Genomic DNA, 13,313 nt, shown 5'->3' with positions numbered 1-13,313 from the left:
AAAAAAAAAAAAAAAAAGGTCAAACTCTAAGTTTAGTCCTACAATTACACACATTATGCTTTTAGAAAACTTGGTGCATGGTCACAGATGAGAGGTGCCAGACTTGGGGACTCCTGGTTTGCAGTGAGTGCTGTCAAATTTGTGTTCCAGGCTGGGCTCACACAAACTCCGCCACCATGCTGTTTAGGCGTCTCTTATTCAAGGTCACTACTGTGAAACAGTCTTGCTTCTAATTTCCAAGCTGCATTGTTATTTCTTGGGAGGACGCCAAGCTAACTTTAGGAGGGACTTAGTTTATAGTTTAACTTTGAAACAAAGATGATAACAGCCCTTTCCTGAAGCCAACCTCCTTCTTGCCTGGGGACCAGAATGCCTTTGTAAGACTAACACATGAGCCACAAGATTAGAAATGTGGCTAGAGGCCACAAGATTCCAAACCTCCCCAGTTGCTCTTTAGGATAACATCAATATTGTTAACTCTAAGATTTGTGCTCTAGGTAACTTTCAGACTCTGCATTCTGATGCACCAGCTGCCACCACCCACACCAGTAATCTGGCTCAACCAGTTCTGTGATCCCACCCAGGAACAAAAGCCAGTAGAGAATCAACTTTGACTCTCTGTGGTTTCATCTCCAACCCGACAAATCAGCACTACCCTCTCCCCGGCCCCCTACCTGCCTAATTATCCTTAAATGACCCATCTCAGAATTTTCAGAAGCTGCTTTGAGTAATAAAAACCCAGTGTCGTATTTAGACAGTTTCTGCATGCATTAAACTCTTTCTCTCTTGCAATTCCCCTGTCTTGACAAATTGGCTCTACCTCGGCAGCAAGGCAAACCTACTGGGCTACTACACCTGGGATCCAGTCACAGGCTGCATGTAAAGCCCAGTCCAGGCACCCTGTCTTACACCACAGGTGGGATCCAGTCCGCAAAAGCAGCGCCATTCCCTCCTGGAACGGCCCTTCCCAACGCCAGAGGGGCTCTAGGCGGCTCAGGGAGGAAATCCCCGGCTACCATAGACCCAGGCGGGACACCCAACCTTTCCAGGCAGCAGGGCGCGCTTCCCTAGGAACAGGCCGAGGCCTGGAGCCCGACGCCCTCATCCCGGGCGAGCTGCATCCTTCCCAGACCGTCTCCATCAGTGTAATGGGGATAAGCAAGGCCCAGCAGGGCGGCGGACGAGGACTCTGGTGACAGTGCATGGCAGTGGGAGAGAGCTGCTGGACAAGGGCCCAAAGCCATGCGCGCACCAGCCAGGAGAAAAAAAACTGGCGCCCCGCCCCCAGGGCAGGCCGGAAGTGCTGCCGTAATCCGCGCCGCGCGCCGCAAAAGCGCCGCCGTTCCCCTTAGTGACGGGCGACGCGGGCAAAATGGCGGCGCCGGGGGTGGCGGAGGCCATAGCGGCCCCACACCCGGCCGAGGGGGCTGAGACCGCGGAGGCGGCGGAGCTGAGCCGAGCCCTGAGCCGCCTGCTGTCGGGGCTGGAGGCCGACAGCAAGCCGGGCCGGCGGCGAGCCCTGGAGGCCCTGCAGCGCGCGCTGGAGGAGCCGGGCCCCGCCACCGACCCTGCCGCCTTCCAGGGCCCCTGGGCGCGCCTGCTGCTGCCGCGTCTACTGCGCTGCCTGAGCGACCCCGCCGAAGGCTGCCGCGCGCTGGCAGTGCACCTGCTGGGTCTGGGCCTACGCCGCGCTGCGCGGCCCCACGACGCCCTGTCGCGCCTGCTGCCTGCGCTCGCCGCGCGCTTGGCCGGCCCGGAGCCCACGCGCCGCCCGCCCGAGGCCTGCGAGGAGCTGCGCCTGGCGCTAGTGCAGCTGCTGAGCCTGGCTGTGGACCTGGGCGGCGCCGCGCTAGCGCCCCACCTGGACGACGCCCTTCGCGTGCTGCGCTGCTCCCTTCTCGACCCCTTCGCCGCTGTGCGCCGCGAGAGCTGCAGCTGCGCTGCCGCCCTGGCACAGGCCACGCCGGGTGAGCGCCCCGGGCCCCTCTCGCGTCCCCCACCCCACACCCTCCCCCCCACCTCCACCTCCGCGGCCCCTCTCACAACCACTAGGGCTTGGCCCCGCCCCCCGCCACTCCCGCGCCCCCCACCCTTCTGCTCCAACCCCCCCCCCGGCACGGTGTCTCCTCTCACCACCCGAGTCCCCTGCGTCACGTCCACCTACCAACTCGCTCTTCACCCGCTCCCTTGCCCTCCACCGCCGCATACCTGTTCCCTGCACTGCCACCTGCTTCTTCCCTCCCCCTTCTCCCCCGCCACCCGTAAACCTGTTCCCTCCTGGCCCCCACTCTTCTGACCTCCATGTCCCCCTGATCCCCGCCTCCACCCTCCATGCCCCAAGCCCCGCCCCCCACCTGTCTGCTCCCTGTGCCCCCTCCACCTGCCCGTCCTACACCACCTGTTTCCTCGCACCCCGCCCTCCCTCAATCCTCACCTCCCACCCTTCTACCTGCCTGAGCCCCCCCACCCAAGCCCACCAGCCAGCGCTCCTGTCCAAATCCCTGCAAACCACTGCAGAAATTCTTGTTAAGCGGGTTGAAGTGGGGGTGCGCCCTGGTCGCTGTCCCCTTTCCTTCCCCTGGGGGATCTGCAGGACTTGCGCCTGGTTAAGGGGACTCGCTGAAGGGGGCTGCAGGGCAGGCTTCCCGAGGGGCAGACCAACGCCTGGAGACTCCACTCTTTCTGTCCTACTCCTCCCCTCTCTGGAAGGAGGCCCCCTCTCCGCTCCACTTGATGACGTTCCGCGTCATTTTTAGAGCTCTGATCTGATTCGGATGTTCCCTTTCTTGAACTCACCATTCCTGCAGGGTCTTGCCCATTCCCTCCCCTGGCTGGGATGTGGAATGATAGCAGGTGCCTGCTTCCTGCTGTCGGGAAGGCTTTCTGGAGGAGGGACCATTGAGACTGTAAATCCTTGGGTGGTAGGGGGCAGGAAAGCAGTGAGGGACTTGGCCAGCGCAGGCCGCCCCAGTGTTGTCCCAGTGATAGTTTGACTGTAGCGGGAAGTGTAGGGGTTGTCGATGGGAGTGGCAGACCCGGGTTCAGTTTCTTAAAACATCACTGCATGCATGGAGAATAGGTTCCAGAAGTGGCAGGAAAGGGGGTGAGGAGACCATGGTTAATCCGAAGTTGAAGAGATGGCTTGGACTAGGGAGGACTTCTGCTGATGGAAGAAAGTGGCTGAATGTGAAACTGACATGACTTCCTAAGGAACTAGGTGAGAAGGCAGGGGCTTTGGGATGGACAGGAAGAATTGGACTTGGGGAAATGCCGAGATTTCCATGTTAGGTAACTTTGGATTTCACATGGTCCAGGACTCCTCTGGAGCTGTGGGAAGAGCCATGGGCTAGACATGGCCATTGAGAATTCCCGGCATTTCATGTATTTCTCTTTAACCCTCAATCTCTTCCCTACCGGGCCTGTGCATCAGCCACATAGTCCGCTTCTGCTTCCTTGAGGGAGCTCCTCCTGGCCTTGCCATGTTCCCTCACTGGATCGTAGGTTCCATAGGGCAGCACCGTGCCCACCTGTGCCCCAGCCCCGAGCACAGCCTGCCGGGGTATGTGCTCACTGGTTGCTGTGGGGTGAGGGACTGTGCCTCTGCCTGAAGCATCCCCTCATCTCCAGCACCTGTGGTCCTCCTTTTCCCTGGGAGGGGGTGTCTCACCTCTGGCCCTGGTCACACTGAGCAGCGGCAGAGAGGTTGAAGAGCTCACCCAAAGTCTCATTAGAATAGCCATTTCCCAGACAGGCCCCGGTAATGCAGAGCTGAGGCAAGAGGTGGCCTGGATCCCAGAGACCCTCTGGTTCTGACTTGATTTTTTTGAGACAGAGTTTCACTCTGTCTCCCAGGATGGAGTGCAGTGGTGCGATCTCGGCTCCCTACAACCTCTGCCATCTGGGTTCAAGCGATTCTCCTGCCTCAGCCTCCCAAGTAGCTGGGCTTACAGGCTCCCGCCACCTCTGGTTCTGACTTTCTTCAGGGACATAGCAAATAGGAAGTGCAGTGGCCTTGCCTGGAGCGGTGTTGGCCCAGCCTCCCAGAGGAGCCTGGGGTCTGGACTCAGGTGCGGCTGGGAGTGGGGCCTCACCCATGTCCTCTGGGCTCAACTTCTTTCCTCCGGCCACTGTCCCCCTCGGACCGCCACCATGGCTTCAGCAGGTCCAGGCTCTCCTGTCTTCAGCCACGGTGGGGTTGCGCCCCCCAGCCTTTCCTTGCTGGTCCCCCTAAGTCTCTGGGTTGCATAGGTGTCATCAGGGTGGGACCCTTGTCTCAGCTTCTTCCTATGCTGGGCGGTGCAGAGCTCTGCTTGGCAGCCTGAGTTGTGTGCTGTTCCCGTAGCAAGGACCTGGAGTGGGAGAGGAAGGGAGGTGAGGAGCTCACGGGCAGGCTGCCGTCCTCTGGAAGCCCACAGAGCTGGGCCTGGGCAAGGTGTATGGGAGCAGCTCTGGTAACTGGGGCCTCCCTGTCCCGCAGACCATTTCCACATGCAGTCGGAGTCTCTGATCGGACCCCTGATGCAGACCATCTCCCACCAGCACTGGAAGGTCCGTGTGGCCGCCGTCGAAGCCACGGGCACGGTGATCCAGTTTGGCAACGGGAAGTCCGTGGACGACGTGCTTTCCCATTTTGCTCAACGGCTGTTTGACGACGTCCCGCAGGTAACGGGTGTTTTTCTTGGACAGTCTGTTCCTCGCTGTACCGCAGGTGGGCTGACGTGCTATTTTTAACTGATTCACTTGTTCTTTTTTCAGAATGCTGCATGCACCAAATGTCCTTTCATTATTTCTAGTCACAGGATGTTCCTATTCACATCTTCGAAAAACTAGGAGAGATCTGAACTGGTTTAATGTTTGTTGTTATTAATGCCAAGAGATGCGAGAAAGGATGGCTGGTGTCCTTATTGTCCCTTAGACACGGTGCGCACTTCAGCAGTTGCAGAGGCTTCCTGAATGTGCCCACCCATCAAGGTGCACTTTCATGAAAGCCACTGTGGTTGGTGGACCTGGCCTGGGAGGAGAAGAGTGGAGTCAGGCTGCCTCAGTTCTGCACTACTGGGGGCCTGGATCCCAGTTGGTTTGCTGGGGATAACTATTGCTGTTGGGCTTTGGAACCCACCAAGAGGCAAGCAGGCAGGCAGGCGTCCTACAGGTGGGGCTGAGTATTGGCTTTACTGTTGGCAGAATCATCTGTAGGGCATGTCTTAGATCTGAGGCCCCAGTGACTTGCTAAAATGCCACACACTGTGGCCACAGGGGCAATTCCCCTTTGGGTTAGTGAAGCTGAGTGGCCTCTGATCGTTGTGTGTCTGAGTTTGTCTGTCAGCGTAGTCAGATGTGTGGTCTTTTATGTCTGACTCCTTCACTGGTGCATGTTCCTTCTTCTGGGTTTAGCCTTGCAGAAGGTAGGTTTCCTGATGGGAAATGGCATGAAGGTGATGAGTTGAAGAGTCTCTCAGGGTATTCTGGGACCAGCATGGAAGCCGTGACTTACTCCCTTGTCTGTGCTGCTGTGTGCTTCTGGGGTCCACGCGTAGGACCGTCTCCAGGCGCGACACAGCACCTGCTCAGGACGCCCCTGCTCTGCCTCCATGCCCAGGCTTCATTCTCTGGCTCTCTCCCTCGGGGCAGCGTGGCTGCCTTGAGGCTGCACACAGAGACGTGGGGGACCCTTTCCCACCAGGAGCCTTCGTTCACCCCCTTGGTCTCGTCAGGCCAGTGGAAGTTGAATCACCATGTACCTTTGCTGGCCCCTCCTGGAGCTGGCATGGGGTCAGCTCCAGGCAGCACAGAGGGCCCCTGAGCAAATCAGGCTCTGCCCAGCGGGGAGGAAGCGGGCAGAGTGTGGGGTTGGTGTCCATGCTGCCCGGCACTTGCAGCAGGCGCTTCTGGGGCTGACCAAATGCCTGGACTGCGGAGCGCAGTTCAGGGAGCCAGGGCAGGAACAGAGCCCAGGAAGAAGTGCAGGCAACCGGCTGCTTTCTCTGCCACCTTCCTTAAGCCTGAGGCAGAGCATGGCCCACAGGAAAAGTGGTGTCTGTCATGGGCCAAGTCTTATTCCTCAAAACAGTGTGATGACTCTGTGTGGAGAGCTCTGTGTGAATACTGAAGCTCAGTAGCTCATAGCTATTGGTGTAACCCTCCCGTAACTGTCTAAAAATACTGTAACTGTATCCATAGCTGTCTATAAATACTGGAACTCTGTGGAGCACTCGCTGCAAATACTATAACTCCATAGCTAACAGTGTAACTCGGTGTTAACTGCACTGTAACTCTAAAACCATACCTGTGTATCGATAATTGTCTATAAATGCTATAACTCTATTGGTAGCTATGCATAAACAGCCTACTGTGTATCAGTAGCTATCTGTTAGAAAGCTGACATCACACTGTTGATCTAAAGAAAGCTTGTCCTACCCGCGGCCCAGGATGGCTTTGAATGCTACCCAACACCAATTCATAAAGTTTTTAAAATGGTACGAGATTTTTTTTTGCAATTTTTGTTTTTCTTTTAGCTCATCAACTATCATTAGCGTTAGTGTTATTTTGTGTGTCGTCCAGGACAGTTCTTCTTCCAGTGTGGCCCATTTCTTCCCAGTGGGGTTTGCATTCTGTTAGAGACCCTGTACTGCCCTTCACGTGAGTTTCATGAGGCGTCACGGTGCTGCCCTGTTACCCTGATCAGCCCTGTGACCCTGTCCTGGAGCCCACTTTGGGCTCCTTGCAGACACCTCTGCCCCCTCAACAACCCAGAGATTGGTGCCCCCGGACCCCATACCGTCTGCACAGAAGGTCCTGACTGTCTTCTGACTTGTAGGAAATTTTCCAGCAGCCTGCTAGACTCGGCTTAGATCACTAAACTTCATTGGGAGGGCCCAGAAATAACTTTAATCTCCTCCTTAAAGGCTCAGAGGGCTCAGAGCTCGCTCAGGTAGCACAGCCAGGTGAGCATCAGAGCAAGGTCACCCATGGGCAGTCAAGCCGCCCTGGAGCCTTAGGCCCCAGGACGGTGTCTGAGGTTGTGGAAACGGGGTATCCCAGTGCGGCAGGGGCTAATGCGTCTCCTCACACCCACATGACTGCATCTCCTAGCTCATGTCACTGACCGCATCCAGAACCCCCATGAGGCAGGCAGGACAGACATGTGGCCGTGCAGTTGTGAGGCAGGCCCTGAACAAATGGCCCTGTGCCACTCTCAGGTGGGTGGCACCTGGCCTTCACCCTGCAGGGGTGCCCTGATTGTCGCCAGGCCTGCAGTCAGCAGCTGCTCGGCCCTGCTGCAATTTTCCTGCTCAGTGTCTGCCACTGGCGAGACCACCAGATCTGTTCTTGTCAAGAGGGACCTTCCAGGAACAACAAACGTTACAGGAGAGGCTGGGGCTGCCTGGATGGCTTTTCAGAGATGAGTATTTGTCAAGTTCCTACCAAGTACCTGTTTGCCATTTGTTTGCCTTCTTTTGAGAAATGTCTGTTCAGATCTGCCCATTTTTAAATTGGATTATTAGATTTTTTTCCTAGTGACTTTGAGCTCCTTTGGATCTGTTTGTTAGTCCCTTGTCACGTTGGTATTTGTGCAGATGTGTTCTCCCATCCTGCGGTCGTCTCCTTACTGTGTTGGTGGTTTTCTTTGCTATGCAGAAGCTTTTTAACTTGATGTTATCCCATTTGCCCATCCCTGCTTTGGTTTCCTGTGCTTTGGGGATTTTACTCAAAAAACCTTTGTCCAGACCACATCCTAGAGAGTTTCCCCAATGTGTTCTTGTATTGGTTTCATAGTTTGAGGTCTTAGATTTAGGTCTTTAATCCATTTTGATTTGATCTTTATATAAAGTGAGAGATAGGGGTCCAGTTTCACTCTTCTGTATGTGGATATCCAGTTTTCCCAGCACCATTTATTGAAGAGACTGTCCTTTCCTCCATGTTTGTCCTTAGCACCTTTGTCAAAAACGAGTTCACTGTAGATGTATGGATTTAATTTCCGGGTTCTCTGTTCTGTTTCATTGGTCTATGTGTCTGTTTTTGTGCCAGTGCTGTGCTGATTTGGTTGCTGTAGCTCTGTAGTATGAATTGAAGTCGGGTAATGTGATTCCTCCAGTTTTTTGTTTTTGTCTTGTTTTGGCTTTTGCTCAGGATGCCTTTGGCTATTCAGGGTCTTTTGAGGGTCCGTATAAATTTTAGGATTATTCTTTCTATTTCTGTGAAGAATGTCATTGGTATTTTGATAGGGATTGCATTGAATCTGTAGATACTTTGGGTAGTATGGACATTTTAACAATACTGATTCTTCTAGTCCATGAACATGGAGTATACCATTTTGTGTATGTGTCCTCTCCAATTTTCTCACATCAGTGTTTCATAGTTTTCATTGTAGAGGTCTTTCACTTTCGTTAATTCGTAGGTATCTTATTTTGTTTGTAGCTATTGTAAATGGAATTCCTTTCTTGACTTCTTTTTCGGATTGTTCACTGTTGGCATATAGAAATGCTACTGATTTTTGTTTGGTGATTTTGTATCCTGCAACTTTACTGAATTGGTTTATCTGTTCTAATAGTTTTTTTGTGGAGTCTTTAGGTTTTTCCAAATGTAAGATTATATCATCTACAAACAAGGATCATTTGACTTCTTCCTTTTCCGTTTGGATTCCTTTTATTTCTCTTGTCCAATTGCTCTAGCTAGAGCTTCTAGTACTGTGTTGACTAAGAGTGGTGAAAGCAAGCATCCTTGTCTTGCTCCACATTTAGAAGAAAGATTTTCAGTTTTTCCTGATTCAGTGTGATACTAGCTGTGGGTCTCTTGCATATGGCTTTTGTTGTGCTGAGGTATGCTCCTTCTATAGCCAGTTTTTTGAGGATTTTTATCATGAAGGGATGTTGAATTTTATCAAATGCTTTTGGGGCATCAATTGAAATAATCATATAGTTCTTGGCCTTCATTCTGTTGATATATATCACATTGATGGATTTGTATATATTGAGCCATCCTTGCATACCTGGAATAAATCCCACTTGGTCATGACAAATGATCTTTTTAATGTGCTGTTGAAACAGTGTTTTGATGAGGAAATTTTGCATTAGTGTTCATCAGGGATATTGTCCTGTAGTTTTCTTTTTTGATTGCATCATTGTCTGGTTCTGGTATCAGGATAGTACTGGCCTTGTAAATTAAGTTTGGAAGTATTCCTTCTTCTGTTCCTTCGAATAGTTTGAGTAGGAGTGGTATTAGTTCTTTAAATGTTTGGTAGAATTTGGCAGTGAAGTATTGGGTCCTGGGCTTTTCTTTACTGGGAGATTTTTTATTGCAGCTTCAGTATCATTACTTGTTACTGGTCTGTTCAAGTTTTGGATTTCTTTATGATTTAATCTTGGTAGGTTGTATGTGTCTAGGAATTTATCCATTTCTTCTAGGTTTTCCAATTTATTGGCATATAATTGCTCATAGTGTAGTTGCTCGTGGTATACTTACTCATGGAATAGTTGCTCGTGGTATAGTTGCTCATAGTGTAGTTGCTAATGGTGTTGCTCACAGTGTAGTTGCTCTCGGTGTAGTTGCTTACAGTGTAGTTGCTCATGATATAGTTGCTCATAGTGTAGTTGCTCACCATGTCATTGCTCACAGTGAAGTTGCTCACAGTGTAGTTGCTGTTGTTGCTTACAGTGTAGTTTCTCATAGTGTCATTGTTAATGGTGTAGTTGCTCACGATGAAGTTGCTCACCATGATGTTGATCATGATATAGTTGCTTATAGTATAGTTGCTCACAGTGTAGTTGTTCATAGCATAGTTTATTCACAGTGTAGATGCTTGTGGTATTGTTGTTCACAGTGTCATTGCTTGTGATGTGGTTGCTCATGGTGTGGTTGCTCACAGTGTAGTTGCTCATGGTATAGTTGCTTATGTTGTTGCTCAGTGTCATTGCTCATGGTGAAGTTGCTCACTGTTTCTCATGGTGTCGTTGCTCGCAGCGTTCCTCACAGTGTTGTTGCTCATGGTGAAGTTGCTCATAGTGTAGGCGCTCGCGGTGTCGTTACGCACAGTGTTACAGTGTTGCTTGCAGTGTGGTTGCTCGTGTGTGTGGTTGCTCATGGTGTAGATGCTCGCGTTGTCATTGCTCATGCTGTAGATGCTCACAGTGCGGTTGCTCGTGGTGTAGTTGCTCATGGTGTCATTGCTCATGGTGTAGATGCTCACAGTGTCATTGCTTACAGTGTGGTTGCTCACAGTGTAGTTGCTCACAGTATAGTTCGCTCGTGGTGTGGTTGCTCACAGTGTGGTTTCTTATGGTGTAGTTGCTCACAGTATAGTTGCTTGTAGTGTGGTTGCTCACGGTATAGATGCTCATGGTGTGGTTGCTCACAGTGTAGATGCTCATGGTGTCATTGAGGTGTGGTTGCTCACGATATGGTTGCTCACAGCAAAGTTGCTTGTGGTATGGATGCTCACAGTGTTGCTCATGATGTGGTTGCTCACAGTGTAGTTCACAGTGTGGTTGCCCACAGAATAGTGTCTCATGACATCGTTGCTTGCAGTGTCATTCCCATGGGGTTGTTCACAGTGTAGTTATGGTGTAGATGCTTGCAGTGTTGTTGCTCATGGTGTAGTTGCTTGCGGTGTGGTTGCTTGTGGTGTAGATGGTAGTGGTGTGGTTCCTCACAGTGTAGTTGCTCATGGTGTAGATGCTCACAGTGTTGTTGCTTGCGGTGTCATTGCTCATGGTATGATTGCTCACGGTGTAGATGCTCATAGTGTCATTGCCCATGATGTAGTTGCTCATGGTGTGGTTGCTCATGGTGTAGTGTCTCATGGTATCATTGCTCACAGTGTGGTTACTCACAGTATAGTTGCTTACAATGTAGATGCTCACGGTGTGGTTGCTCTGGTGTGGATGCTCACAGTGAGGTTGCTCACGGTGTCGTTGCTCATGGTATAGTGTCTCATGGTGTTGTCGCTCACAGTGTGGTTATGGTGTAGTTGCTTACAGTGTAGATGCTAGCAGTGTGAATGCTCATGGTGAGGTTGCTCACGGTGTGGTTCTTGTGGTGAAGTTGCTTGTGTTGAAGTTGCTCATGATGTAGTTGCTCATGGTGTAGTTGCTCATGTTAGTCTCTAATGATCCTTTGAATTTCTGCGATATCAATTTTGTAATGTGCCCTTTTTGATCTCTGACTTTATTTACTTGGGTCTTCTCATTGTCTTGGTCTGGTTAAAGATTTGTTGATTTTGCTTATCTGTTCAAAAAACCAACTTTTCGTTTTGCTGGTCTTTTGTATTTTTTTATTTCATTTATTTCTGCTTTTATCTTCTTTTCTTCTAATTTTGGGTTTGGTTTACTCTTGCTTTCCTAGTTCTTTATGATGCATTGTTAGGTTGCTGTTTGCATTTGCCTACTTTTTGAATGCAGGTGCTTTTGCTGTTTTGGCATATTGTGTTTCCGTTTTCATTTAAGAACTTTTTAAATTTCCTTCTTAATTTCTTTATTAACCCACTGGTCATTTGGGAGCATATCATCTAATTTCCGTGTATTTGTATAGTTCCCAAAGTTCTTGTTATTAACTTCTAATTTAATGTTTTAAGACTTGTTTTGATTTTGTGGGAGTGAAACAGTTGCTGGGCTGCGCTTGGGTCCGTCGCAGCCTCGCTGTCCCTATCACGCTTCCCAGCAGCGACCTAGCAGAAAAGTAAAAGACGTCTGAATATATTTGGGTAACTGAAGATGAGAATGATGAGCCCATTGAAATACCATCGGAAGATGATGGGACTGTGCTGCTGTCCGCGGTTACAGCCCAGTTTCCAGGGGTTTGTGGGCTTCACTACAGGAATCCAGTGTCTCAATGTATGAGAGGTGTCTGGCCAGTGGAAGAATTCTCCATGTCCCCAATGCTGGCTGGGGAAATCTGGTGTGTGTTGTCAACTATCCCAAAGATAACAAAAGAAAAATGGATGAGACAGATGCTTCATCAGCAGTGAAAGTGAAAAGAGCAGTCCAGAAAACATCTGATTTAATAGTGTTGGGTCTCCCATGGAAAACAACTGAACAGGACCTGAAAGACTATTTTAGTACCTTTGGAGAAGTTCTTATGGTGCAGGTCAAGAAAGATCTTAAGACTGGTCATTCAAAGGGGTTTGGCTTTGTTCGTTTTACGGAATATGAAACACAGGTGAAAGTAATGTCACAGCGGTATATGATGGACAGTGGTGTGACTGTAAACTTCCTAACTCTAAGCAAAGCGCAGATGAGCTTTTGAGAAGCAGAAAAGTGTTTGTGGGGCGCTGTACAGAGGACATGACAGAGGATGAGCTGCGGCAGTTCTTCTCCAAGTACGGGGAGGCGATGGATGTCTTCATCCCCAAGCCGTTGAGGGCCCTTGCCTTTGTGACATTTGCAGATGATCAGATTGCGCAATCTCTTTGTGGAGAGGACTTGATCATTAAAGGAATCAGCGTTCGTATAACCAATGCTGAACCTAAGCACAATAGCAGTAGACAGAAATAAGTGGAAGATTTGGTGGTAATCCAGGTGGCTTTGGGAATCGGGGTGGATTTGGTAATAGCAGAGTGGGTGGAGCTGGTTTGGGAAACAATCAAGGTAGTAACATGGGTGGCGGGATGAACTTTGGCGCATTCAGCATTAATCCAGCCATGATGGCTGCAGCCCAGGCAGCGCTACAGAACAGTTGGGGTATGATGGGCATGTTAGCCAGCCAGCAGAACCAGTCAGGCCCATCAGGTAATAACCAAAGCCAAGGCAACATGCAGAGGGAGCCAAACCAGGCCTTCCGTTCTGGAAATAACTCTTATAGTGGTTCTAATTCTGGTGCAGCAATTGGTTGGGGATCAGCATCAAATGCTGGGTCAGGCAGTGGTTTTAATGGAGGCTTTGGCTCGGGCATGGATTCTAAGTCTTCTGGCTGGGGAATGTAGACTGGTTGGTTGGTATAGAATGGTGGGAATTCAGATTTTTCTAAACTCATGGTAAGTATATTGTAAAATACGTATATACTAAGAATTTTCAAAATTGGTTTGTTCAGTGTGGAGTATATTCAGCAGTATTTTTGACATTTTTCTTTAGAAAAAGGAAGAGCTAAAGGAACTTTCTAAGTTTTGTTACATGAAAGGTTGAAATATTGAGTGGTTGAAAGTGAACTGCTGTTTGCCTGATTGGTAAACCAACACACTACAATTGGTATCAAAAGATTTCTCATGTAATTTTTTTTTTTTTTGAGACAGAGTTTCGCTCTTGTTACCCAGGCTGGAGTGCAATGGCGCGATCTCGGCTCACCGCAACCTCCGCCTCCTGGGTTCAGGCAATTCTCCTGCC

General features: G+C 50.3%; 2 protein-coding genes and 1 pseudogene across 4 annotated transcripts in view; 2 read left to right on the top strand and 1 right to left on the bottom strand.

The window, feature by feature from the left end:
- Positions 1–1,983, bottom strand: part of PRKAR1B (protein kinase cAMP-dependent type I regulatory subunit beta) — a 165,997-nt gene extending 164,014 nt beyond the window's left edge. The window contains exon 1 of the mRNA XM_017508272.1: positions 1,862–1,983. The gene's annotated coding sequence lies outside the window, so the exon portion shown is untranslated. The remainder of the gene's footprint in view (positions 1–1,861) is intronic.
- DNAAF5 (dynein axonemal assembly factor 5) overlaps positions 1–13,313 on the top strand; it is a 70,870-nt gene that overhangs the window by 14,118 nt on the left and 43,439 nt on the right. For 2 of the 3 annotated variants that reach the window (XR_001818943.2, XM_017508269.2), the window contains exons 1-2: positions 1,350–1,967; positions 4,478–4,662. Coding sequence is in view for 2 of the 3 variants with exons in the window: in XM_017508269.2 (XP_017363758.1) it covers positions 1,373–1,967; positions 4,478–4,662 (780 nt within the window). In the remaining variant the exon portion in view is untranslated. Of the gene's footprint in view, positions 1–1,349; positions 1,968–4,477; positions 4,663–13,313 lie in introns of those variants that run through there. The other variant, XM_017508270.2, reaches the window with a different exon arrangement.
- Positions 11,678–13,205, top strand: LOC108289007 (annotated as a pseudogene).

This window comes from Cebus imitator, unplaced genomic scaffold (assembly GCF_001604975.1).
Source record: "Cebus imitator isolate Cc_AM_T3 unplaced genomic scaffold, Cebus_imitator-1.0 Scaffold388, whole genome shotgun sequence".
Taxonomy (NCBI): domain Eukaryota; kingdom Metazoa; phylum Chordata; class Mammalia; order Primates; family Cebidae; genus Cebus; species Cebus imitator.
Note: the sequence above shows the minus strand (reverse complement) of the source record. Positions and strands in the feature narration are given on the sequence as shown.